This window comes from Rattus norvegicus, chromosome 9 (assembly GCF_021556685.1).
Source record: "Rattus norvegicus strain SHRSP/BbbUtx chromosome 9, alternate assembly SHRSP_T2T, whole genome shotgun sequence".
In the NCBI taxonomy this organism is placed as follows: domain Eukaryota; kingdom Metazoa; phylum Chordata; class Mammalia; order Rodentia; family Muridae; genus Rattus; species Rattus norvegicus.
This window is the reverse complement of record NC_141542.1, coordinates 121,988,104-122,015,306: the sequence shown is the minus strand read 5'-3', so window position 1 is coordinate 122,015,306 and position 27,203 is coordinate 121,988,104. Positions and strand designations below refer to the sequence as shown.

Below are 27,203 nucleotides of genomic sequence, written 5' to 3'. Positions count from 1 at the left end.
CTTTTGTTTGTTTGTTTGTTTATACCTAATATCACCTGATTCCTCATCAAAATCTTCCTCCCCTGGACCATCTCTCTCTCTCTTCCCAAACCTCCGTTCCCGACCCGGACTTCTCTCGGACCCTACTTCTATCATGCGCATGCGTCCACACGGATATTTCAAACGACCAGGGGAGGGTCCAAATGAAACCACTCCCCAGCCTCCTCGGGCGACCTGGCGCTAGCACTTGTCTAATTTGCCCTAAACTTAAAACTCTTTTCCTTTTTAGATGCCTTACCTCCAGTGTACTTTTTAGTCTGTGAAACTGTATTCTGTCGCACATAATGTACATGGCTTTAGCCACTGGATTCTACCACAGTTCCTGTGGCTTTTCTACTCCCTTTATTAACCATTCAGGTCAAATAAAAAAATCCCACCTGTCAGCCAAGAGGATTTGTGTGTGTGTGTGTGTGTGTGTGTGTGTGTGTGTGTGTGTGTGTGTGTGTGTGTGTGTGTAACAAATCAAATTGTTTTATTTTTCAAATAAAATGTTCAAAATTTGCCTGTTAAGCACAAGGGAGCCCATGCCAAACCCCGTAGCCTGAAGAGACCTCGGAGGTCTTTTGTGTTCATTCCCTGGGTCCAGAGCACTCCTGCTGCAGGACTTTAATCCGGATTCTAACCCTAAATTCATTGCCTAACTGGTCCTTTATAGAGCTCAAGACCTCCCAGGTTTGCCAACATCTCTTCCTTAGGCATTTAGAATGGCTGTGTGGACCTTTCTCCCTGACAAAGCTTCTTACACTACCACTACATTTGTTTCTTCCATAGTTTGTGCTTTTTATTGATATATTTTATTTATTGTTGAATCCCTTCGGTTTTACCACACCCAGTCCAGATTCTTCACTTCCTAAAGTCAGTGCCTGGTCCCTCTGGTAGCCAAGGCACCTGCATTCGGTGGGTGTTGAAATGGTGTCAGCAGATTGCAGAGAACTCAGCACTGAGGCAACTCAGTCCTATTCTAGGCAGGCAAGCAAGAACAGTGTCCAAAGGCTCGGTGAGCATCCATGGAACCGTGCAGACGTACCCCCTCCCAGAGCCGAGAACAGCATAATACATCATCGTGTGTTCAGAAACCTAGCTACACAGTGGCTGACCGCAGGTCTGAGGCAAGGTTCTGAGCCTTTTCACATTTGCCGTGCTGACATCTACAGCCAAAGCAGCAGTGTGGACAGGAAGACTGACTTGCCCTCCCTGTGCTGCCGTCATCCCTATAATTCCACTCACCATAACTGGGGGACTGTAGCCGCCCTTCCCCCACCATCCTGCTTACCCCACAGGGTGGGAACAGCATCTGAAACACCAAGCAGGCCCCTAGAACACAGCACTGGGCACATTCAGAGGTGCTCTGAAAATGGTCCAAGTGTATAAACTGTCCTACGGATCACCTCCCCCGCTGTGGTGGCGCGATTGGCTCACAATCGTCACAGCCTGAGAGGGGAACTGAGGTAGGAATGGCCAGGAGCCTTGAGACCTCCTGCGACTGTGACCGGAACAGACTCTGAGGAGACAGCTCTTTTAGTGGTGGAGTAGGGAGTGGTAGGAGCTTTTGGGGTGAGTGTGCATTCATTGACCAGGGCCAGGGTGCTGAGGACGAATCATTTGCATAAGGAGGAAGTCCAAGTGCTGCTGGTTCTGAACTTACAAGGGGAGAGGAAGTCTAACTGGGCTATTGGACCATGGGACCTCTTCTGGTAGGACAATAGTTAGGCACAGGGTTATATGCACCGGAACATGCAGAACTACGCGGGGTAAGGGATATCCTATTCCTGCTAGTCTCAGGATGAGATTTCAGGGGTTGGGACACGCCTCAACCCCACTCTTGCCCTAGCCAGCTCTGATTACACTGCCACATTCCGCTCTGGAGGGTTCAGGATGGAGAGCTAAGCCAGGAAGTAGGCACACAAAGGAGGCTCCATGACAGGCCATGCTAACCAATGGGAGCAGCTGGCTCCTTGTCTTCTCAACCTCCTCAGCCTGGGAAGGGGCCAAGAGGCAGGTTACCAGCAGATCTGCCTGACTCCAGTGACGCCATCTACGGCGGTGTGATCAAAATACAAGGCAAACATTCCCTTTCCAAAGCTCAGGTGATTTAATCTAAATATTCTTTCAGAGAGGTCTTCTTAATTATAATGACATGGTGTAAATATAAGGGGAAAAAAAAAAGAATGTCAACTCTCACTGCGTAATAACAGTGTTAGCATTCCTGTACATAAATTACAAGTAGCTTTACCTATTTAGAGGCACGAAAAGTGCTTGGTTTTGCAATTTAAAACTTTTGAATATGCCACATTTAAAAATTATGTCATTACAAGCAGTAGAAGTTAGTAATCACCACTGAAGTGCGTGCTCTTGGGTAGCTGATGAACCATCATACTGAAATCCCTTTTAGAAATCACTTGAAAAGGTGGAATTTAAAGGCACCGATGTTTCATTTATTTTCAAACATTGCAGCCTCATCCAAAAATCGAGAATGTCTGCCCCATGTTGAGGATCTTGAGTATACCTCACGGGGGGGGGGGGGGGGGAGGCAGCTGCTAGCCACTTGGAGCAATTTAAATCTCAATTTAATTTGATTAACGTTAAATGAGATGTGTGGTTCCTACCCTCGATAGCCATGTTTCGAGATCTCAGTGGCTCCATATAGCATGCGGCCACTGCGCTGATTAATAGGGGATAGGAACCTTCCACCACGACAGACAGTTCTGTTGGACACTATTCTGAAAAATGTCAATGACTCTGACCCGTAATAGATGTCCCATTTGAGGCCCCAAGACTTTCTGGCAGGCGTCTCAGATTTATTTTTGGAGCAGACACTGACAGCCACATGCATGGAAACACTTCAATGCGGCCTTGTTTGGGAAGTACAAGTATCCTATTCATGGCCAAATCCGATCGTGGCCAAAGATTAGAGATGAGGTCTCTATTCTTGTCAGTGCCTGTCAATCCAGCCAATTACCAATTTCCCCCATAAATCAGCTGTTAGGGTTCATTGAGATCAAACAGTTTCACCATACCAGGTTATGCTGAGCAGTCTTTCACATTCTAACCTATTGGTGTTAAGTCCCTCTCTCTAGAAAGGTAAAACTCATAAACCCATGCTGAATTCCTCTTCCTCCTAAGTGCATTGGAGCTTGGAAGCATCTAGCTTATCCCAACAAGCTGACAGCACTCCCATCCGAAGGCTTGTGGGATAAAGATGCGATCTCCATCTGCCCCCCTCCGAGATCCTCATCGAGGTCTTATTCCTTTGCAGATCACCTACAAAGCAGTCAGCTCCTTTGACCCGGAGATAGATTTGTCCAACCAAAGCGGAAGGGTTTCAAAACTGGGAAATGAAACTCACTTTCTGTTCTTTGGCCTGTATCCCGGAACCACATACTCCTTCACCATCAGAGCCAGCACAGCCAAGGGGTTCGGACCTCCAGCCACAAACCAGTTCACCACCAAAATATCAGGTATGGTAAATTGGTGAGTTATGCCTCTCGTCAGAAATAGTGTTGTGTGCCTTTTCGTTGCTAAGATAGATAAAAATGCAAAGATAAAACAGTGGTAAATTTTATAAGTACAACTCCAGGTACCTAAAACAGTCTCATAGGATAAAATAAAATGCCATGTGTATTTGGGGATATGGCCCTCTTGTATTAGGGTGTGGCTAGTTTTACCAGTTCTTTTTGAAGGACTTGATTGCAAAGCAGAAGGTTCTGGTGAGGCTCTCTAGCTCCCAGGGAAGCAGTGCTTGAGTAACTCTGACATAAGCCACAAACAAACGGCGCCTGCCCTCTGTGGGCCTCGGAATCCACACCAACCACTGGTTGCTTTCTGTCCTACAAAGAGATGGAGTTCAGGGCAGAATCCAACACCTAAGGGCTCCAGATTGTTACAGATCCAATTATATCACACCCAAAAATATACAGTTAGAAGAATGATTCCGGCATATTCATCTGTGCAGAAAATGTCCGTGTTCCTCAGGAGGAAATGAACCTGACATCTGGCATAGGATGTCTAGCCACAATAAACAAAATCCCATGAACATTTTCTTATTTTTTGTTTCTCTTCCCCTTTGGCTGAGAGTGGGGAAATATTTGGGTTTGGGGTTGAGCCTTTTGTGGTGTGTTTCCTTAGTCATCCCTCTGTCCCCTGCAATGAAATACTTTGTTTCTTTCTGTTTCGACCAAACCTTTTTATAAAGCCAGAGATGAAGGGGAATAAATATAATTTTTTTTAAAGCTGGATATTACTGAAGTAGCCCTCAGAGCTGGTGAGGAAAGAAGGAACTTGAAGGAGGAGGACTTTATTTTACAGTTCAGCGGTCTCAGGCCATGGCCTCCTGGCCCCAGCACTCGGGGTCTGAGATGTTACTGCTCACAGTGGTGAAAAGCACATGACAGGACATAGCTGTATACCTCTTGGCGACTGGAAGGCAGAGAGAATGAAGGAAAGATTCTGGGACAAAATCCACTCTTCAAAAGCTTTCCCTCTGTTTCTTATCAGTCTGAAAGGCTTACTTACCTCTGCCTCTCCTAATAGTCCATTCAGGTACACGTGCATCGGTACTTTCGTAAGATTTACGGTCTCCTTATCTGCTCAGGACTCAGTAACGCTCTATGTGAAGAGCCAAGCTTTCTGGTGACTTTTTTTTAAATATCCCAATCATAACATAACATATTTATATCAAAACATAAAAATGTAGAGAGTCAAGAAAAGTGCTCACCAGCTCAGAGGGCTAGTTCAGTGATATTTAGCATGGTATTTTAAATATTTATTTCCTGTCATCTCTGGATTTTTAAAAGGTTTGTTTGAAACAGAAGGAGATCAAGGTCCAAAAGCAGAGTATTTTAAGTGTTCTAGTAGATTTGGAAGGAAAGGAGTTTTTAAAAAAAAATCATAACTCATGTGATATTTTATGTATCATGAGGCCTTTATGTGCACAAACTTGTCTTGAAATTTAATATATATCCCAGAGCAGAGCTGAAAAATAAGTTTTTCTTGGGATATTAAAAAAAATGACGTAGATGGGCAAACCCATGCATAGAATGGTTACTGGTTTGAATAAGAAAACCTGGACACTGGGATGCTTTTCAGTGTGTCTCCTATGATCTTCAGGGAATATACCACTGTTAATACGGTATTACCTATTGCGTTAATTTTCTACGGTGACCTAAAAGAGGGCATGTCTGCCAATGAGTATTACTTCCAGGAAAGTTTTTATTTTCCCAAGCACAGGACATATTTCTGCGAGTATTACCCTGAGGGAGACGTTCCATTAGGAAAACAGTTAAACTTTCCCACATACTCTATAAAAATTCCAACAAATGCGAGCCTGTCCTCCTCCAGTTCACATAATTCCACCTGAAAGCAAAGAGGCCTGACATTTCATCTGCGCTATACAAGCTCACCCGAAGTAACCATTTGACTTTTATGGAATTAAAACCATCACGGTGCGAGGCGAGGCTCTCAGCTACTCGGAAAGCCTTGGCAGGATTGCTTAATCCTAGGATTTCAGGGGCCAGCCTTGGCAAACTGCAAGACCTCAGCCAGGGAAGGGGAGAGAGGGAGGAGGTCAGGTTACGGTTCTTGATCTCTACTCCCTACTTCTGTAGACCTAAGGGAAGGAGCTGTGCTTGTTTCCAGCACAGCCACATGTTGTGAAGCAGAGTTAACTCTTAATGGACTTAGAGTGGACTTAGAATTTTTCCAAAAAGAAAATTGATAGATGTGGCTGATCAATAAGTCACGTATCTTCCATAAAAACTCCCACCCCCCCCCAACCCCCCACTCCCCACCCCTCACCCCTGTATAAGATATTCCGAGCGTGCTCACAGAACGTGAGCTCTAGCTGTCACATTAGGCACCCCTGCCTAAGTGTGGTTGAGGCTGGCAGTTCCTGCATCACAGAAGCTCCTTGCCATGGGGAGTCTGTCTGTCTCCATCTCAGGAGTGGAGGGATTACTGAAGTGCACAGTTGCTATGCTGTGCTAAGACAGCATTTCCAGAGGGGAGAGAGAAAAGGCCAGAAATGACTAAAGAGAGTCCATTGCTGAGAAATTGTTGATGGCCATGACCCGTAGAGAGAGCAGGTTGCTGGAACACAGATGGGAAAACAGAACATCACTGTGAGCAGCACTAACATCTCATAAGCCCCCTCTGCCCCTTCCCAGCCTCAGCTCAGGTTCACAGATCAGACTGGAGCAACTGTCCCTGTTATTTTGTATCAGGTATAGGTATACAGAAACCTTGGGTGTGGTCAATTGATTGCTACTATTTGTTCTCAGTGTCCTTTGTAAAAAATAATAATAATAATAAAGTGTTACTAAGAAAATAAGCAAGAAATAATGTCTCCCATCTAATTCTTTTCTCTAGCACCCTCCATGCCAGCCTATGAATTTGAGACACCTTTGAATCAGACTGACAATACGGTGACAGTGCTATTGAAACCAGCTCAAAGCAGAGGGGCTCCAGTCAGGTAAAGGGCAGAGGGAAGGGCTAGAGGGAGGAGCAGAGAGGGAGGGGGCCAGAGGGAGGGGCAGAGGGAGGGGCAGAGGGAGGGGCAGAGGGAGGGGCAGAGGGAGGGGCAGAGGGAGGGGCAGAGGGAGGGGCAGAGGGAGGGGCAGAGGGAGGGGCAGCGGGAAGGACCTCACTGGCTCCGAGAGAAGCGCTCCTGGCATGTTCACTAATTTCTCCAGAGTCTTTTCTTGGTTTTCCAAGCTTTCTCCTCATCCATTCTCCTTAAAGGAAGTGCCTGAGGAAGATGAAGGGGCTCCATGGAAGGGAATATAAATGTCGCGCATGCACACTCCAACAAAAGAGGGTTGTCCTTTTGATAATAGAGCAAAGCTCTTAATTAGGCAACTTGACTCTCAAGTGATAACTGCTTACTACAGATCAGGTTCCCAGGAACGGTGGACATTACTTCCTGTGCTTTAAATCAACTGTTTTTTTAAAAAATATGTTTATTCAATTTTTAAATTGGCCGATTTCTCAAGTATATATTTAATATAATACTTTTTTTGAAGGAGAGAAAAATACTGGGAAAATCAACACGAAACCTTTATTCGAAATTAAGTTTATTACCAATGTGTGGGCTCAATTTCTCATTCCACTATGATTTACGTTTTAAAAGGAACCACAAAGTACGACAGTCACAGTGAATGATTTAGGAAGATTTCAAAATAATCCCAGGAGTGGACCTAGCATAAGATCAGTAGTCTCTGTAGGTGTAATTTCTTCTTGTTTCAGTGGGATTGGATATTTACCTTTGCCTATCTGAACGGGTACCACTACATCCATCTCTTATCCTGGATAGCATCGGGATAGCACCTCAGGACAGCATCTCCATTCACAGTAAAACTGTATGCAGTTTGTCTCAAGGCTCCTGTTTGGAGAATTTGATCTGATGAGCCTTTTAAATTCTGATAATATGTGACCATATTTCTTCTTCCTTTTTATGTGGTGAATATTTGGGCTTTGTTCTGCTTGATATCTCTCTCTCTCTCTCTCTCTCTCTCTCTCTCTCTCTCTCTCACACACACACACACACACACACACACACACACACACACACCCCTTGGTTCATGCAGCCAAAGAGAATAGCACTAGGGTATAATTGTGGAAGTTTATGTTTAAAAAGGCTTGAGAATTCTTCAAAAGCAATTGGTGTCCTGTTGAATTGTGTGTCATGGTTCCTCTTTGAGCCATTTATGCTAATTCATAAGACATTATCTAGAACGAGGAATATGGACACAGTCTGCTAAGCATTGCCGCTGATCCACTAGTGGAGGGGGATTTGATGCCCTATGGCTCCCTGGGTTGAGTTTTGCACAGTGTAGAGGTCTGATAATTTGACCAAGGCACCCATTTCCAGGTCTCTGTCCAGACTCATGTACTCTTTCAACCATTTTCCAGGCTCTGTGCGGGCGTGTGTGTGTGTTTTCACTGTCCAGATTCTGTGCATGCATGTGTGTCATTTTCCAGCCTCTATGCAGGCACAAGGGTATATCGTTTCTCACAGCTGTGAATCAGGCTCAGTGCACATGTGTGTGTTTTCTTTCTTGGAGCACGGGTCAGGATTTTTTCATCTTAAAATCCTGAATTTCCATTCATCAAAAATGTACTCTCTGACCACAGCCTTTTCTGGACAAGCTAACAATTTCTCCAGACTCAGCAATAATGAACACAATACTGTTTATTCTGTGAAGCATTACAGTCAGAATGTCAATGGTCACCAAGGTTCGTGGCCACGAATGGAAGGAAGCCGATCCCTCCAAACCAGCTATTGCTGTTCTCTCTACAAAATCCCTTTCCACTGTTGCTTTCCAAATCTACATTTTGCACTAAATTCTCGTTGATCTTTCTGCCATTTTCTGTTCTATTTTCCATTCTGTGCTGCACTGAGTTCTTGTTTCATTGTGTATTTTTATATACTTGTTCTGCTTTTGGAGATGTTGCGACCACACTGGTTAGTTTTAAATAAACGTATGCTTTCTAGTTTATGTCTGCTAACAAGCATACACATGCACATGGACACGCACTCACACCCATACGTATGCACGAACACGCACACACACAATAGAATGTTTGTCAGAGTCCAACACACAGCTTAGATTATCCCACAGACCTGATGTCAACCTCACAGAATCCACTTTCCTTCCACGTGAGAAAATGTGGGTTTTCATCACCACACCCCCCTTCCACAGTGGTCACAGAATCATCAAACTCAAAAGCATTCTTCTTTAACGAATGAGTTTCATGATGAGGCTTCTTTGATGAATAAGCCTCAGGTCCTTATTGAGTGGCCACCCCCTGAACTGGCCAGGGTTGCTCTATGTCTTGTATCCTTTCTAGTTTCTCCACACAAAGGGAGTGCCCTGAGATTAATGAAGGTGTCAGCTGTCTTACCCAGCACACTTTAATAAGTGTGTCACCTGCCTTAAAGGAGGACCAGTAGGGCCATCCAAGTTGACTAGGAAGCTGTCCCCAAATGGGCAGATTGTCTTGGCACACATTTGAGCAAGGAAATGCTTATAGCCTCACTTGTCCAGGTTTTATTCTTCATTCTCTCATAACAGCAAAGGTAACCTTCAAGAGACTCACTCTGCAGAACAACATAGCGGACTGATTATCCATTGAAAAAATAGACGACGCCCACATATCTGCAAAGACTGCTTTGTGAGAAAATGTCTACGGTTCCCTTCAAGTGAATAGCGTTTGTTAAGCTCTCAATTTGCTTTGATGTTTAGGGAAATAAGGACCCTGATTGAGAAATCGTACGGGACCTACAATATAAAGCCATTGTGCAGATTAAAATACTGAGCACATCTGGAAATTTGCAAAACACACATGAAATCAAACTGCCACACCACACACACACACACACACACACACACACACACACACACACACACACACACACACACATCGCCTCCCAAGGGATGAAACAAAACAGAAGGGAGAGAAGAAAGGGGAACATCTGTTGGCTTTCCTGGGTTTTGAACAGTGTTGTGCAGTCAAAAGTACTATCATCATGTGATCCCCATTCTTTGCATTGATTTGATTTTTCTTTGATCTGTAAGTCATCAGTGTTGGGATTCATTTCTCTTCCATTTGTGCACCTCGCAGGGTGAGCTGGTGGTGTATTGATTCTACTGTCAACCCCAGCTTGTTTAAGACAGATTCCTGAAATTTGCACACAGCTCTCCACGTAAATAATTGTTGTCTTTTTATTGACCAACACATCAGCTCTGTCACATAAAATTATTTAAATCTAGAGATGGCCAAGAAGAACAAAAACCCCATTATTCCATCCAGTAAACTAGCACCAGGGTAGAATTTAAATGTCTATATATGGACTCAGCTTTTTCCTCAACAAGACAAGGAAAGGCTTCATTTTCTTTTGCTTAGTTAGAATCGCCTCATTTCTGCCTTCTCTCCATCATTCATTCTGGATAGATGCAATCCAACAGAGAGATCCCTCAGAATTTGTCAGAAAGGAAGGAACTCAATAAAGGATGGGTTGTATGTAAGCTGTTACAGCCTGCTTGTGCTAACAAGAATGCTTTGTACTGCTAGTGCGAGTGCGAGTGCGAGTGCGAGTGCGAGTGCGTCTGTGTGTGTGTGTGTGTGTGTGTGTGTGTGTGTGTGTGTGTGTGTGTGTGCATACAGGTGACTATAATTAAAAACAAGGAGGTTATGAGATATGGACAGGGTATTTCCAAAGCAGGCTTAAGCGAAGAGTAGCCAGTATGTTTGTCTCTTTCCTTATAACTCCAAAAGAATCTCTCACTCCATCAGCACCAACTTGTTGATGCCTGAGAGTGTGCCAGCATCAAGGGGGTTCTTCTGAGGGTTGAGTGAGCTGGTGTGTTTTAAAACACTTCAAAGTGTAGTGTATCCATACTAACTTGTCTATGTCTGCTGTGTTTCCTCAAGGCAACACTAGCAGGTCATTTGATTCTGGGTTTGACAGAAAACATCTCTGCCTGTTCTTCACCTCAGGCAGCCTGAGTGGCTCTTACCTGCGTTCCGTGCCCTACAGCATAGTTTTGCCTACACTGGCATCGTGGAAACTGAGTAAGGAAACTGTGGTCATTTTGAAGGCTACTCCAGCGGAGTGGAGGTCTCTTAGAGCAAACCCACAGTAGGGCCCAGCCATCCCTTTCCATCTGTTGTACTGACAAAGGCTTCTCCTGAGTGACTGGTGTGAGGGAGAATGAGTTTTCCTTCCAAAGGCTTTGGGTTCTGTGTCTCCTGCTGCTGCTTTGGCTGGCTGGCTTGGTTGTTAGTTTGCTGAGGCAGGGTCTCACTGTGTTTCCCGAGCTGTCCTGTAAACCCTGGCTTGAGAGATCTCCCCAACTGAGTCTCTCGAGTGGCCAAGATTATGGCTGTACCATACTGGGTCTACTTCTCTTCCGTTAACTTTGTTTTTTATCAGAATTTTGGAGACACAGACAGTGAGAAATATATATTATTTATATATTTTTTGAGTATTATATATAGATGCAATGATTAGACACCAGGTCCTGATGTATAACTTCAATGTAGTAGATGATACAAGATAATTTGAGGTAGGCACTGACACCCCTATGGGTCCTATGACTTTGTACCTTGGGCAAAAGCTTTTCAGATTCTTTGGTAATAGTTCTTCCCAGGTTTGACCTGCTTCAACCCCTTGATACCGGCCTTCCCAGGAGCAGACACGGGCAGATGGACAGGCTGTGCCTAACTTCTCTTTGTAGTCTTGCCCAGTGCCCATCCTAAAACCAAATGCATGGTGCATACCGTGGAAAGAAGGGATGGCAGAAACACAAGCGTCCATCTCTGGGATCAGCATCACAGTTCGTCCAGTCTCGGGCTAGGAACAATGAAATACACAGGCTGGAAAGATTCTCCATAGGCAACGGATGATGTAACAGCAGAGCTGGAATCAGTCTCCTGTGGTCAGCATCCTCCATGTTTTCTTGGAGACCCCCTCCTGGGTATATCTCTTCCCTTGGTAGTCACATCTAGAGTTCAGCCCAGCTCATCTGGCCTGAAGCACTAAAGCTTTTAAAAGGATCTAAATTGAGTATGATGTAAACATATGGCAATGAGTGTTAGGTGACCGTCCCTTCTTCAAACGTGTGGGACCAGAAAGGCTTTGGAGTTCAAGTCCGAGCAAGTTTAGAACTATGCCTTGGGACTACTGGATGAGCAAGTCCAAGTGGATCCAGAATTCACACCTTTTCTTAAAAAAATACTTTTAGATTAAGGTTACCCTCAACTTCACCAGGTTTATTGTCCACAGTGTTGTCTCTGTCGCTGTATATGGGGTTGGCTAGGAAAATACATGTTCACCATGGCAACTGACCTTGAATTATAATTTTTTTATAATCAAGTCTTGCTATGAACCCATAATGATTAAATTAAGATAAGCTTAGCTAACGTAGGAGATGCAAAGGAAGACGTCTTTGTTGTTGGAAGCACCAGAAGTCACGGCAAAAGATGTTCCATCTAGGGCTCATGTACTCTGACTGTGGTGCCCGCTGTGCAGATTAATGACAGGTGGCCCTTTACAGAGCTCACAGCCTGAGTCTAATGTGATGGTGGCTTTTTTTTTCTCACTGTTATTATCTTTATCTGAAACTTTCATAGCTAAAGGATTTTTTCATCCTGCCCTTTGTTCGCAATATGTGTCTATAATTGAGTTCATAGTTTTCATCCAACCTTTTAGCTGTAATTAATATTTTATTACAGCAGATCTTATGACAAACCTGCAGAGCAGCGGGGCGTTTGGACTGCAAGCTTTCATGAGCATGCGCACTCACACACAGAACATCGGTGGCCAGCGCCAGAGACACGGAGAGATCATAAAATATGCATATGGTGGCCTGCCAACCTCACACAGCAATCCAAGGCCAGTCTTAAGATCCCAGCAGGACAAAGAGAAATTAGTGATGCTAACCGAGCGAGATTATGCCAGACTCAGGGGCCTGTGTGCTAGCGCCGCTCCTCACTGTGTGAAACTATTGGTGGAGTCTCATCCATATTGGATGATCAAGTTGTCGTTAGATCGGTTGCTCTCACACTTGAAGAACCAAGAAATCCTGGCTGTGGTTACAGCAGGTGCACTTCTGCTCCCAAGTCCTCACTTTAAACTGGCGAGATGCTTCTAAAATACGTCATTACATCATTACCAGGTTGTTAAGAAGATTTTCACAACTTTTGTTTTTTATTTACTTATTTATTTATTTATATCCCAAACCCTGGCTGCTCCCCCACTCGGTCCCCTCTCCTAGAGTCCCTCCCCCACTCCTCTTCCCCGTCTTCTCTTCTCCGAGAGGGAGGGTTCCCTCCTGAGTATCTCCCCACCCTCTCCCATCAAATCTCTACAGGATTAGGCACATATTTCCCCACTGAGGGGACAGCCTCCTCTCCAGTTGTCAAGGGACCCACGTGGAGAATGAGGTGCACGTCTGCCACCCCTGTGCCTGAGACCTCAGTACAGCCTGTGTATGTTCTTCGTTGGTGGATCGGTCTCTAAGAGCACCTAGGAGTCCAAGCTAGCCAACTCTGTTGGTCTTCCTGTGGAGTCCTTATCTCCTAGGGGCCCTCAGTCGTTCCATAAGAGTCCCTGGCCTCCTTCCTATGTCTGGCTGTGGGTCTCTGCATCTGTCTCAGTCAGCTGCTGGGTAGAGCCTCTCAGAGGACAGTTACGCTAGGCTCCTGTCTGCAAGCATAACAGAGCATCATCAATAGTGTCAGAGATTGGTGCTTGCCCATGAGATGGGTCTCAAGTTGGGCCGGTTATTGGTTGGCCATTCTTTTAGTCTCTGTTTCATCTTTGTCCCCACTGTTAGTCATCTTGGCTAAGGTCACCCACATTGACTCCTGGGGCCTCCCCCCATGCCAGGTCTCTGGGACTTCCTAAAGATTTTCCCCAACCCCCTCCCCTGGAAACTGCAAATTTCCATTCATTCTCCTGGCCCTCTCTAATATCTCTTTCCACACCCGATCCTACACACACTCTGCATTCCCCTTTCTCCCTCTGCTTCCATCCGGTTCCCTCCCTCCATCTTCCTCCTGTGACTGTTCCTCCTTCTAAGTGAGATTCAGGCATCTTCTTTGGGCCTTCGTTCTTGTTTAACTACTTAGGGTCTGTGGGGTGTATCATGGGTATCCTGTACTTTGTGTCTAATATCCACCCATCATTGAGTATGTACCATGTATGTCCTTGTAGTAGAGAGGAGCGTCTTTTGGTTACATGTTCAGGAGCAGTATAGCTAGATCTTCAGGTACAACTATTTCTAATTTTCTGAGAAAATGCCAGAATGATTTCCAGAGTGGTCATACAAGTTTGTAATCCCCACACTCAATGGAGGAGTGTTCCTCTCTCTCTACATCCTGGCCAGAATGTGCTATCAGTTGAGTTTTTGAGCTTAGCCCTTCTGACTGGTGTGAGGTAGAATCTCAAGGCTGTTTTGCTTTACATTTCCCTTATGACTAAGGATGTCGAACATTTCTTTAGGTGTCTCTCAGCCATGAGATTCCTCTGTTGAGAATTCTCTGCTTAGTTCTGTACCCCAGTTTTCATTAGGTCATTCAGTTTGCTGGAGTCTAACTCTATGAGTTTTTTATATATTTTGGACATTAGCCCTCTGCTGGATGTAGGGTTAATGAAGATCTTGTCCCAGTTTGTAGGCTGCTATTTTGTCCTATCAACAGTGTCCTTTCCCTTACAGAAGCTTTTCAGTTTCATGAGGTCCATTAGCCAATTGTTGATCTTAGAGCTTGAGCCATTGGTGTTCTGTTCAGGAAATTGTCTCTGGTACCAATGTGTTCAAGGTTATTTCACACTTTGTCTTCTATTAGATTTACTGTTTCCAGTCTTATGTCGAGGTCCTTGGTCTACTTGGATTTGAATTTTGTGCTAGGTGATAAATATGGATCTATTTGCATTCTCCTACCACAGACATCCCTTTAGACCAGCACCATTTGTTGAAGATGCTTTCTTTTTCATGGTATGGTTTTAGATTCTTTGTGAAAAATCAAGTGTCCATAGGTATGTGGGTTTATTTCTGGGTCTTTGAATCAATTTCATTGATCAACGTCTGTTTCTATACCAATACCAATGAGATGTTATTACTATTTCTCTGTAGTACAGCTGGAGATCAGGGATGATGATACCTCCAGAAGTTTTTTTTTTTTTCTTTATTGTACAGGATTGTTTTAGCTATCCTGGTGTTTGTTTGTTTGTTTGTTTGTTTGTTTGTTTCTCCATATGAAGTTGAGAATTGTTCATTTAAGATCTGTAAAGCATTGCCTTGGAATTTTAATGGGGATTGTGTTGAATCTGTAGATTGCTTTTGGTAAGATGGCCATTTTTACTATGTTAACTGTACTGATCCATGAACATGAGAGATCTTTCTATCTTCTTATTCTTCTTTGATTTATTTCTTCAGGGACTTGAAGTTTTTGCCATCTATTTTGTATTATTTGTGGCTATTGTGAAGGGTATTGTTTCCCTGATTTCTTTCTCAGCTCGTTTACAGTTTGTATAAAGGAAGGATACTAAATTTTTTAGTTAATTTTGTGTCTAGCCACTTAGCTTTAGGAGTTCTGTGGTAGAATTTTGGGGGCCACTTATGTATACTGTCATATCATCTACAAATAACAATACTTTGGCTTCTCCCTTTTCAATTTGTATCCCCTTGATCTCCTTTAGTTGTATTATTCCTCTAGCTAGGACTTAAAGTACTTATATTGAATAGATAGGTAGAGAGTGGGCAGCCTTGTCTTGTCCCTGATTTTAGTGGGAGCATTTCAAATTTCTTTCTACTTAATTTGATGTTTGCTATTGACTTTCTGTGTATTGCTTTTATTGTGTTTAGGTATGTGCCTTGAATTCCTGATCTCTCCAAGTCTTTTAATATAAAGAGATGTTAGATTTTATCAAAGGCTTTGTCAGCATCTAATAAAATAATCATGTGATTCTTTTCCTTTCAATTTGTTTATATAGTGGATTGCATTGATTGATTTTTGTATATTGAACCATCCCTGCATCCCTGGGATGAAGCCTATTTGATCATGGTGAATGATGTTTTTGATGTATTCTTGGATTTAGTTGTGAGAATTTTGTTGAGTATTTTGCATTGATGTTCATAAGTGAAATTTGTCTGACATTCTCTCTCTTCGCTGAGTCTTTGTGTGGATTAGCTATGAGGGTGACTATGACCTCATAGAATGAGTTTTCCAGTGTTCCTTCTATTTCCATTTTGTGGACTAATTTAAGGAGCATTGGTATTACCTCTTCTTTGAAATTCTGTTAGACTTATGTTATATACTTAAAACATCTGGTCCTGGGCATTTTTTGGCTAGGACACTTTTAATGATTGCTTCTATTTCCTTAGGGGTTGTGGGGCTGTTTAGATGGTTTACCTGATCTTGATTTAACCTTGGTATGGTATCTATCTAGAAAATCATCCATTTCATCTAGATTTTCCAGTTTTTTGGAGTGCAGGCTTTTGAAGTAAGACCTAATGATATTTTTAATTTCCTTTTTTTTCTGTTATTATGAATCCCTTTTCATTTCTGATTTTGTCAATTTGGATGCTGACTCTGTGCCTTTTAATTAATTTAGCTAAGGGTTTGCCTATCTTGTTGATATTCTCCATGAACCAGCTCTTGGTTTTGTTGACTCTTTGTATTGTTCCCTTTGTTTCTAATTGACTGATTTCAGTTTGACTACTTGCTGCCCTCTATTCCTTTTGGGAGTGTTTTGCTTCTTTTTGTTCTAGAGCTTTCAGGTGTGGTGTGAAGGTGCTAGTATGAGACCTCTCTAATTTTTTTTTATGATGGCACTTATTGCTATGAATTTTCCTCTTAGCACTGCTTTCACCGTGTCCCATAAGTTTGGGTATGTTGTGCCTTCATTTTTATTGAATTCTACAAAGGCTTTCATTTCTTTTTTATTTGATTCCTGACCAAATGATCATCGAGTAAAGAGTTGTTCAGTTCCCATAAATATGTAGGCTTTCTATTATTTCTGTAATACATGGTGATCTGATACAATGCAAGGGGTCATTTCAATCCTCTTATATCTTTTGAGACTTGTTTTGTGTCTTACTGTATGGTCAGTTTTAGAGAAGGTTCTGTGAGGTGCTAAAAAGAATGTATAATCTTTTGTTTGGGGGTGAAAGATTCTGTAGATGTCTGTTAAATCCATTTGGTTCATAACATGTTGGTTTCATTGTTTTTCTGTTTAGTTTCTATTTTGATGACCTGTCCACTGGGGTGAGAGTGGAGTGTTGAAGTCTCCCACTATTATTCTGTGGGGTTCAATGTATGATTTGCACTTTAGTAAACTTTCTTTTACAAATGTGGGTGCCTTTGCATTTGAGACACAAATATTCAGAATTGAGATATCATCTTGATCAATTTTCCCTTTGATGAGTACAAAGTGCCCTTCCTTATCTCTTTTGATTACTTTTGGTTGAAAATTCATTTTATTAAATATTAGAAGAGCTACTCCAGCTTGTTTCATGGGTGGTTTGCTTAGAAAACCTTTTTTCTAGACCTTTACTCTGGGGTAGTGTCTATTTTGCTGTTGAGGTGTGTTTCTTGTATGCAGTAGAATGATGGATTCTGTTTACACATCCAGTCTGTTAGGCTGTGTCTTTTTATCAGAGAATTGAGTCCACTGATGTTGAAAGATATTAACGACCAGCATTTGTTAGTTCTTGTTATTTTGATGTTGGGTGTGTGTGTGTGTGTGTGTGTGTGTGTGTGTGTGTGTGTGTGTGTGTGTGTGTTTCCCCCTCTTGGCTTTTCTGTAAGATGAATAATTTCTTGTGTTTTCTTGGGGTAGTTACCCTCCTTGTGTTAGAAGTAGATATTATTAAAATTGATTTTTGTCATGTAATATCTTAGTTTTTTCATCTATCAGTGATTTAGCGATTGAGAATTTTGTTGAGTATAGTAATTTGTGTTGTTTTAGGGTCTTCAATACATCTGTCCAGGATCTTCTGGATTTTAGAGTCTCTGTTGAGAAGTCCAGTATAATCCTAATAGGTCTGCCTTTATATGTTACTTGGCCTTTTCCCTTTACAGCTTTTAATATTTTTTCTTTGTTCTGTAAATTTAGTGTTTTGTTTAATATGTGGCAGGAAAATTTTCTTTCCTGGTCCAATCCATTTGGTGTTCTGTAGGCTTCACGTATGTTTATAGCTAACTCTTTCTTTAGGTTAGGGAAGTTTTCTTCTGTGATTTTGTTGTAGATATTTTCTGTCCCTTTGAATGGGAAATTTTCACCCTCTTCTATTCCCATTATTCTTATGTTTGGTCTTTTCATAGTTACCCAAATTTCCTGGATATTTTGAGTTAATGAACTTTTTACAGTTAGCATTTTCTTTGACAGTTTTATCAATTTATACTACAGTATTTTCTACACCTGAGATTCTCTCTTCCATCTCTTATATTTTGTTGGTGATGCTTGCATCGGTAGTCTATGTTCTCTTTCCTAGATTTTCCAACTCCAGGATTGCCACCACTCATGTTTTCTTCATTGCTTCTAGTTCCATTTTCAGGACTTGAACAATTTTATTCATTTCACCTGTTTGATTGTATCTTTCTGTGTTTCTTTAAGTAATTGTTTTCTTTCCTCTTTGAGGACTTCTACCTATTGGACTGTTTTACTATATTTCTTTAAGGGAACTGTTTATATTCTCTTTAAAAGCCTCTATTATCTTCATGAGTTGAGACTTAAGGTCACCGTCTTACTCTACAGGCATTGTAGGGTATCTAGGGCTCACTGTGGTAGGGAAACTTGGTTCTGATGGTGCCACATTGCACTGATTTCTGTTGATTATGTTCTTGCACTTGCCAGTCACCATCTGTTTGTCTCTAGTGTTGGCTGGGCTGGGTGTCCCAGGTTCAAATAAGTCTCCCAGGAAGCATGTGGAGCTGTGACATGGGGAGGAGTATACAGGTGGAGGTGTGCCATATATTTTCATTCATTGACAAATTTAGGAGAAAGTTATATCTAAACAAAGAACAGGATGAATGTGAATTTCTTGAAGTTGCAAAGCAATTGACCTGGGTTGTGCTTGTATTCATTTATTATACATGATGTGCTTGTTTTGTAGATAATAAAAAATTAGATACTAACAATCTTCCATTTAAAAAAGTTTGTGTGTGTGTGTGTGTGTGTGTGTGTGTGTGTGTGTGTGTACCCACAGACGTCAGAAAAGGATGTAGGGTATCCTAACACTGGAATTAGAGACAGTTGTAAGCCTTGTAAGTCAGCTTTTTGGGAAATGAGAACTAAATGAGTCTTCTGCAAAGTACTAAGAGTTTTTGCCCACTGTGCCATCTTTCCAGTCCCTCTCTTCTTCTGTATAAATATAGATCATGTGATTTGTGCCCCAAAATGCAAATGAAGGCAAAAAAAAATCACTATTAGAGAGCCCAAGGGCAATATCAGCGAGCCTTTGAAATAATCAGAAGTGTCTCTTTTTTAAGGTATTGGCCAAGGCCACAGTGAGAGGCTCATGGCATCTCTCTGACTCATTCTCTGAGCCCCTCCTTCTGTTGACCAGTCAGGTTACCTCCCAATATTTCATGATGATGAGAAATCCAATAAATGAATAAGAAAAATAGACTTCACAGCCAAGGGCTTAATCTTGGAATGAACTGGAGCAAAATTATGCCATCAAATTCAAGTCTACAGGAAGCTTCCTGTGGAAGGCCTCAGAGTTAGGGGCCAGCTGAGGATATTGCACAGCACTTGAACTCTCCAGCTTGAGGAAGCACATGAAAGACGTTCAGATGGTCTCACTGGGTTATGTTTCATGTGGTATTCTATATCAAAACAGATTTCTTCTCCTTGTAAAGGCTCCAGAGTTGTGTTATAGAAACTCTGGCATAAAGTAAATTTTGCATTAAGTAAGTTCTGGTAAATTCTGATGCAATGATGTCCCATCTTTGGCAGATTTGTCATCACTGCGGGTTACACTTTAATATTGCAAATACTGTTGGAGGATTTTTTGTTGTTGTTCCTTCGAATCCCACAACAGTGGTGAGAGAGGGCTAGGAATGGTACAGCTTTAATAAACAAAGGGGAACTGAGTAATACATTAAAAGGATAATAGAATTTTAATTCAACTCTCTGAGCCCAGAAACTTCTGATCAGCTTGCCAGTCGTGAGAATTTGCTGTCTTTAATCTTCTTGAGAAAAACCATTTGAAGAGTGAGAGTTTCAAAGGCTATATCCAAGATTCTGGCTATGGATGGAAAGATTTTATGAAATTCATAAGTAACTCAGTGTTATTCATACAAATAGGAAATACACCAGCGTGGTCAAGGTACCATTGACCTGGAGACTAATGACATCTTAATTCTGTCAGGGGACAGCAGTATATGGCAGCTTGGCAGCAGTGAGGATTTAGCTGTTTTTCATTAGCACACGGACTTTGATAAAGGGGAATAGAAAAGAGCTGTTTGACCTATGAGTGCTTAAATTATTAAGCAGCAAATAGATTTGAGGGCTGGCTGCTTAAAACTCTAATGCGTCTTGTGGACCAAGGATGAAAAGGCATCTGGGGTTTGAAATTGCTCCAGTCAACTTAACTCTTTCTTTAATATTTTTAGAGATGAGTAGGTGACAGCCATTTAACGTATGATGTATCTGAAGTGTAGAGTGTTTGATGTAAGTTAGCCATCTGGCTAAAAGGGAGGCCCATTAAATGGCTGTTTAATTGTCAAATGTTCACCTAGCCTCCATTAAATTGTTAGCTGAAAAAAAATACTTCCCATTCATGTTCACGTAGGTGTTCATCACACACACACACACACACACACACATACACACACACGTGAATTAGTATCATTAGGGAATACTTCATTAGAAAACAATAAACTGGATTGTTCGAGTTACAGTAGGGCAGGCCTCACACATAGGAGGCCCTCAAACAGTACCTGTTGGATTCATGAAGGAATGGTGACACCCACAGAGCCCAGGGAATGATGCGGTAGGAAATGGCACTGGTGGAAGGAAAGACTGCACAGGAGACAGATTCTGGCTTTGAGCCTCTAGCACTTGTCAATTTTAAGTCATCCAAGAAAGGTTAGCATTTGGCCAGCCCCGTCTGAGTGCTCTACATCTTTTCCTCTTGGTAATATCTTATTCTTTTAACTTTTAGGTATTCAAGGAATAAATGAAAATGGGATTAGTAGTAAAGCAGAATATGATATCAAATCTCAGTGACCCAAGTAATCACACATCATGTATAACCTAGGAATCATTTCTAGATATATTATACCTTCAATAATACACACTTCTAAGACCAAATAGGACTAAGTAGCAGCCATCTATACCCAGGATTCCACAAGACTTGAAGACATCAATCCAGGGGCACCAATGACTCCCACTCTTCACTGAAACACATTTGTGAGTCTGGAGCTGGGTCAGAGCCAATGAAAGCAACAGATTTGTCATAAGCTCCAGGAAGAGGTGATGGTGGCCCTGTTTTATGAGTATCACTTCTAAGAGGCCTGTATGTTAGAGGGAACAGCATCCAAGTACCAGTACAGAAGGGTCAGAGATAGACAGATCGTATTGGGAGAATTCTGGATTAGGATTTGGAGACATGCAAAGTTATAAGCACTCTGCTTGCTTTTCCCAAGTAGGCTTTCCAGAACCCAGAGAGGACTTCAGTGGGTAAAGGATCTTACCATGCAAGCCCAGAAATCTGAATTAGATACCTCAAGTCTATAGGAAAGCAAAGAATAAATTCCACAAAATTGTTCTTAAACCCCTAACACACACACATGTGCACACACACACACACACACACACACATGCATCCACACACACCATGAACACATCAACATCATTGTGTATGTGTAAATTCAAGCTCATCTTTACCTTCATAGAGAGTTCGAGGCCATCCTGAGATAAATAAGCCCCCATCTCAATAAAAGGGAGAAGACGCTATTGACGTCTCAAGAGGAGAAACGTGTTCCCTCCTTACTGCTGAACATAATGACTTGAGTCTGATGCCACCTGGTAGAACTTGCCCTCCCTCACGAGTTCTCCTCTGCTCTCCATACATGTGCTGTGACACAAACCCCCAAAAGATGGATGATTCTTAGAAGGGTTGTTCCTTGTGAGAGGCGAGAAGACAGCAGCCTAGTTATTGAAGTCAGGAGGTATGAGGTCAGGAATAGCAATATCATTGATAACTCTCATGATGTGATGAAAGAGAAAGGATCTCCATACGGTGCCCAAGGTCATTTATTTCCAAAAGCCGAAGCCAGCCTGTATAGTGATTGCAAGAGGAATCTTGTCTGCAAGAGGAAGGAAAATCCTGCACTGGGCAGATGTCCCCCATCAGTGCCTACTGTGGGGTGAGTAGTCAATGAGAGCAAGCATCCCTTGGCCCATCACTGAGGAAGGGAGCTAGCGGTAGAGCTACCCTGCTGCCACTTGTCCACTGAGCCTGCTACGTGTTACTAAGATGGGGAATCTAAGACTGCAGGGCCTTGATCAGAAGTCAGGTGAACTGATTTCAGCAACTTTTTCCTTCACCTCTGTCTATAGTTCTGCTTTGTCTTTTATATGCTGCTTCCAGAAAACTGGAAAAGCTGATCCTCTAGGGAAACGGGTGGTACAACCCATTCTGTTGAGCATAGAGATCCTTTGGGAGGCAAGACGCTATTATGGTTTGTCCATTTTATGAAAGCAGTTGCTGTATGCTGAATAAAAATTTAAATATATACAAAAAACAGTCAAAATCCAACCAATCCTCCGTATTCATAAAAAAATCATAAGAATCCTCAAAATTGAAACCTTCAGATGCTAGGAGAAGTAGAATTGAAGTCTTGTCCAACTTACTCCCTCAAATCTCAACAAAACTGCTTAAGGAAAAGCACAAACCTTCTCAGTGCTGTTTGCTAACGAGAACACCGTTCCTCCATGCTTGCCAACTGCTAAGGAGCAGGCATCGTTTAGAACTTCACTTCAGCCTTGGCCCTCCTCTCTTGCTATTACGGTGTGTGATGGGCCGTACTGCTCATGACAGACTTATCTGCAGCAGATGTCTATAGTCCAAGTCCCTCAGTGGTCTCCTGAAACCGTGAGTGCCACCAGACCCTGCATGGATTGTTTTTCCCTATATACACAGCCTTGTGATAAAAGTTTATTCATCAATTCAACTAGCAAGAAAGTAGGATAATGACAGCAATGTATTATAAAAAAATATGGTAATGTACTCTTTCTATTGATACTCTCTCTATCTTCTCTCTCTCTCTCTCTCTCTCTCTCTCTCTCTCTCTCTCTCTCTCAAGTCAAGACTAATAATGTATGGGAATTGCAGTTGGATTCCCAAGCCAATGGAAACAAACCGTAGCTATCTGCCCACTCCCTCTAATATAGTTCAAACCACTGAAAGATTCAGATGCTAAAAATAGTTATGTTGTGCTGGGGTACTACTGTCTGCAGAGTGGGTGGGACAACTCCTTGGATTCTTTCAGGACCACACACTTCTGAAAACTTAGCCTTTGAAGTGTCTCACACAATGGCATTGCCTGTTGGCTGTGTTCTGTCAGCACCAGATTCAAGTTTCTTGACCCTGTTACCTGGTGGTTGGCTGTCTAAGGGATAGAGTTATGTACTGTACCCCCTCTGCTGCATTCCCTTCACTACATACATCACTAAGCAGGGGAACTTCTCAATGAAAGGTGTGTCGATGTGTCAGTATTCACATATGTTTTTAAATCAGTGTATGCAAGGGTTTATAGATGTAAGAAGTCAAGAGAGAGAGAGAGAGAGAGAGAGAGAGAGAGAGAGAGAGAGGGAGGGAGGGAGGGAGAGAGAGGCAGGTTGGCCTTCCAGCCTTCCACTCTATGTCCTGGCTCAACATGAGGCTTCATAAACACTTCTTTAATATTGCTCCTATGGTTCAGGCAATCTACCAGATTTGTTGTAGTGCCTTGTACCTAACAAGACCCAGTCGGAAGTCCTTCACATGAGGAAGAGCTGACTCCATGCCCTTCCCATCTTACCTGTTTTACGTTACTGCCAATCATCTACTTCATCCTCTGTAATGACTGGATTCCCAGCTTCCACAGTGGCCATTCTGATGCTCTGAAGGAATTGCTTTTTAGTTAGGAAGACTAGCGGGCTGATGACAGCGTGCATTTTATGACTGTGACAGACTGTGTTAAGTGGTTGTGATCCAAGAGGTAGACAGATTGGTTGACTGTGGATTCAGAGGCCTTGAATGTAAGGCCCAGCAGAGGCCACCCCCTGGAACATGGGGTAACAGGCACCCTCCCATCAGCATTCACTCTCTGCTGTTCTGAGTACCTCCTGGATTACTTCATTGCCTAAGGAATCACCATGCCTTCTAACACCACAAGAGAAGAAGTATCTCTTTGCCTAAAAGGATTTTTAATCTAACCTTGATTTGGCTTGTGAAAACTTCTCTCTCTCTCTGTCTTTCTCTGTCCCTAGCTCTATCTATCTCTTTGTCTTTGCCTTTCTCCCTCTGTCTCTGTCTCTCTGTCCCTCTCCCTCTCTCCTCTCTGTATCTCTCCTCTCTGTCTCTCTGTCTCTGTCTCTGTCTCTCTCCCTTCTCTCGCTTCAATTTTTTCAAGAGGAAATACTACATTTTTATCTCTACAACTTCTTCTTATATCATCCTTCTAGAGAATATTAAGACATTAATTTTTCAAAAATCCATCATTTCAAGTCTTTTCATTCTCCTAAAGTTACTTCAGTTTTGGAAGCTTTTCAAAGGAGCTGTAAGGGAGCAGGGATGTTTGTTCCCATCCGCTCTTTAATGCGATTATGATGGTATTGCTTGTGATTTCCCTTGGAAACCACTGTAACTCCATAACTCCAGCTTTGGGCATTCCAATCCCCTCTCTTCCTTTTCTTAAGACATCTCTTTCCATTGTTGGTCAAGGGCAGAGGACATAGGAACAGACAGGAAGGAAGATCTTTACCAATACTGGTCACTGTACATTGTGTTTTGTAACTTGTTAAAACTTCCCATGCACTTTATATAGCTATGTTCCAAGGGAATATGTTATTTCTTTCTTTACAAAGCTTACAGTTAATGTAATTTCATGTATTGGTTAAGCTGAATTAATTCTGTGCAAACTCATCTTCAGTTACATGTGAGAAAATGACAATGGAAGTTGTCCAATACATTTTTTTTAAACTTGAATTTTGTTTCTCTTATTAAGTGTGTAAATTAGGGGCTGTGGGGTAAAGTCTGCAAAGTCCTTGCTGCATATGCATGAAGACCTGAGTCCTGTCCCAAGCCTCCTTGTAAAATGCTCAGTATGATGACACACTTGTAGTAGCAACACTAGGGAGATAGGAACAACACCCAGCCCCAGGTCCCAGTGAAAGGCACTGTCTCAAAAAAATTACAGGTGGAAAACTCATCAGAGGTGACAGCCAAGGTTGCTATCTGGCTTCCAGAAGCGTGCACACACATGTGCACAGGTGCCCACACATGCACACATGCATTCGTTACGTTATTTCCCATGGGAAATGGCTCAGGAAGAGCATGGAGCATGGGCCACTGTGTCCAGGCACTAGGTCCATTGTGTTCTTTGTCCCTAATGTGTTCAAATTCCTGGCGATTGAAGACAGAATCAGTTAAGTGACCATGAAACACCAGGAATGCTTCTCTTTGCTTTATCTAGTGTCTACCAGATCGTTGTTGAGGAAGAACGTCCTCGGAGAACTAAGAAGACAACAGAGATCTTGAAGTGTTACCCAGTGCCGATTCACTTCCAGAATGCTTCCATCCTGAACTCACAATACTACTTTGCTGCAGAGTTTCCCGCAGACAGTCTCCAAGCCGCGCAGCCCTTTACCATTGGTGACAATAAGACATACAATGGCTACTGGAACACCCCCCTCCTCCCCCATAAAAGCTACAGAATTTATTACCAGGCTGCTAGTAGAGCCAATGGGGTAAGTGTGGGAGCTGGCTAATGTATTAGGTTCTTGGTATTATTCATGGAAAGTTGAGTTAAAGGAGACAAAATTCAAAAACAAAATCCAGCCTTGCTTTTGTGTGTTCTAAATAGAAACAATGTTTTATACTTTTAAGGATCATTTTATCAAGGGAAACTCATGAAAAGAAATGAATATATGTGGGTTTTGCTTGTGCTTTAGGAGAACATCTTGTCAACGTGATAGTTATTATTTTCCAGTTTTCTTATTACTGAAAGTTGGCTAGTCATTCTGCTTAGCCGGCTATTTTGAAGGAAAATGGTTTAGCTACAATGCATACATTCAGCTCATTTAGAATTTTGTGCGATCCACAACATCTGTCTTTGAAGCACAATTCTGTCCCGTTGCCTCAGCTCCAAGATTTCATGCATCCTGTGGCTGACTAAATTAGTTGTCTTGTCTTTCCCTAAGAGAAAGGGGGCTTAGGAAAAATAAAGTAGAAGCAAAGAAAAGAGACATTGTTGAGTAGATCCTGAAATTGCCAGTTTTCCTGTTCAGACCAACCTAGGGCTCCGAGAAGATTTGCAAACCTGACATGGAAGGAAATGCTTGCTAGATCCTGCCCTGCTCTCTGCATCATAGCTCAGGTCCAGGTGTGACATCCACCTGATGTTTGCCAGTGTGAGGCAGGGAAGTGTGGGTGCAGAATTCTTCTCCAGTAGTGGTCACACAGGAAGCAGGGACAGGACTAGAGAAGGAGTCAAGGGTCGCCAGATAGAGAGATTGAGAGTATCACTTCTCTCCTCATGGTCTAGAAATGTCTGATACCCCCACTCCTGGTATCAGAAAGGATAGCAGAGCATGCCTCACTAAGATAAAGCCACACTTGAAGGCATTGAGAGTTATTAGAGTTTATTGATTAGAACTTCATTTTCCTTGATTTAAATGCAATCTGGATAGTAATTTCTCCTTCTTCATTTGATACAGGAAACCAAAATTGACTGTGTCCGAGTAGCCACAAAAGGTAGGTTGAAACTTTGGGATAGTCTACCTACTTGTCTGTTTGTGTTCCTGAAGTTGTTTTGATACTGTGCCCTAAAACATCTGAAAATATATTAAGGCTTCACTGAAAAATAAGATTGCAGATATATATCAAATGTGCACATCATACGTGTATGTAGGCATTAGGGTCTTAGGATAGTTGATACTGCATCATGTAGATACCTTTTAATATAAGTCACCCTGCTATAGACCAAGCAGTTTTCAATGACTATCTCTATAAAGGTTATTTTAAGAATATTAATATTCTGTAATGCTAGTATACGTTTTTAAACATTTGCATATGAACTGGTAGATCCATACGCAGTGAGTCTTCCTATATAAAAGAGTAAATCATCACCCCCCCACACACACACACACACACACACTTTTTTGTTTTTGTTTTTGTTTGTTTTTTGTTTTGTTTTGAGGTGAAGCATCACTGTGACACCCAGGCTAGATCCAAACAGCTAGACTGAAGAGACCCTCCCTCGTAGCGGGGGCTGTAGGTGTAGCCACTGTTCTTTGCCTGCCAGCAGCTTTTTACTGATCTAGTTATAATGGCATTGTAAAGTCTGGACTGCTTTCACTGATGAACCCAGGAGCCCAGGATGTTAGAGAGACTCATGTTTCCTGGTCTGGTTCAAGTATGAGCGGTGATTGTAACCAGGGCGACTGA

General features: G+C 42.4%; 1 protein-coding gene across 11 annotated transcripts in view; it reads left to right on the top strand.

Annotated features, from left to right (window-relative positions):
• The window catches only part of Ptprm (protein tyrosine phosphatase, receptor type, M), a 701,363-nt gene that overhangs the window by 407,224 nt on the left and 266,936 nt on the right, over positions 1–27,203 (top strand). For all 11 annotated transcript variants that reach the window (NM_001431774.1, NM_001431773.1, NM_001168632.2 and 8 more), the window contains 4 exon segments: positions 3,296–3,497; positions 6,403–6,505; positions 25,231–25,504; positions 26,474–26,510. In NM_001431774.1, the coding sequence (NP_001418703.1) occupies positions 3,296–3,497; positions 6,403–6,505; positions 25,231–25,504; positions 26,474–26,510 (616 nt within the window).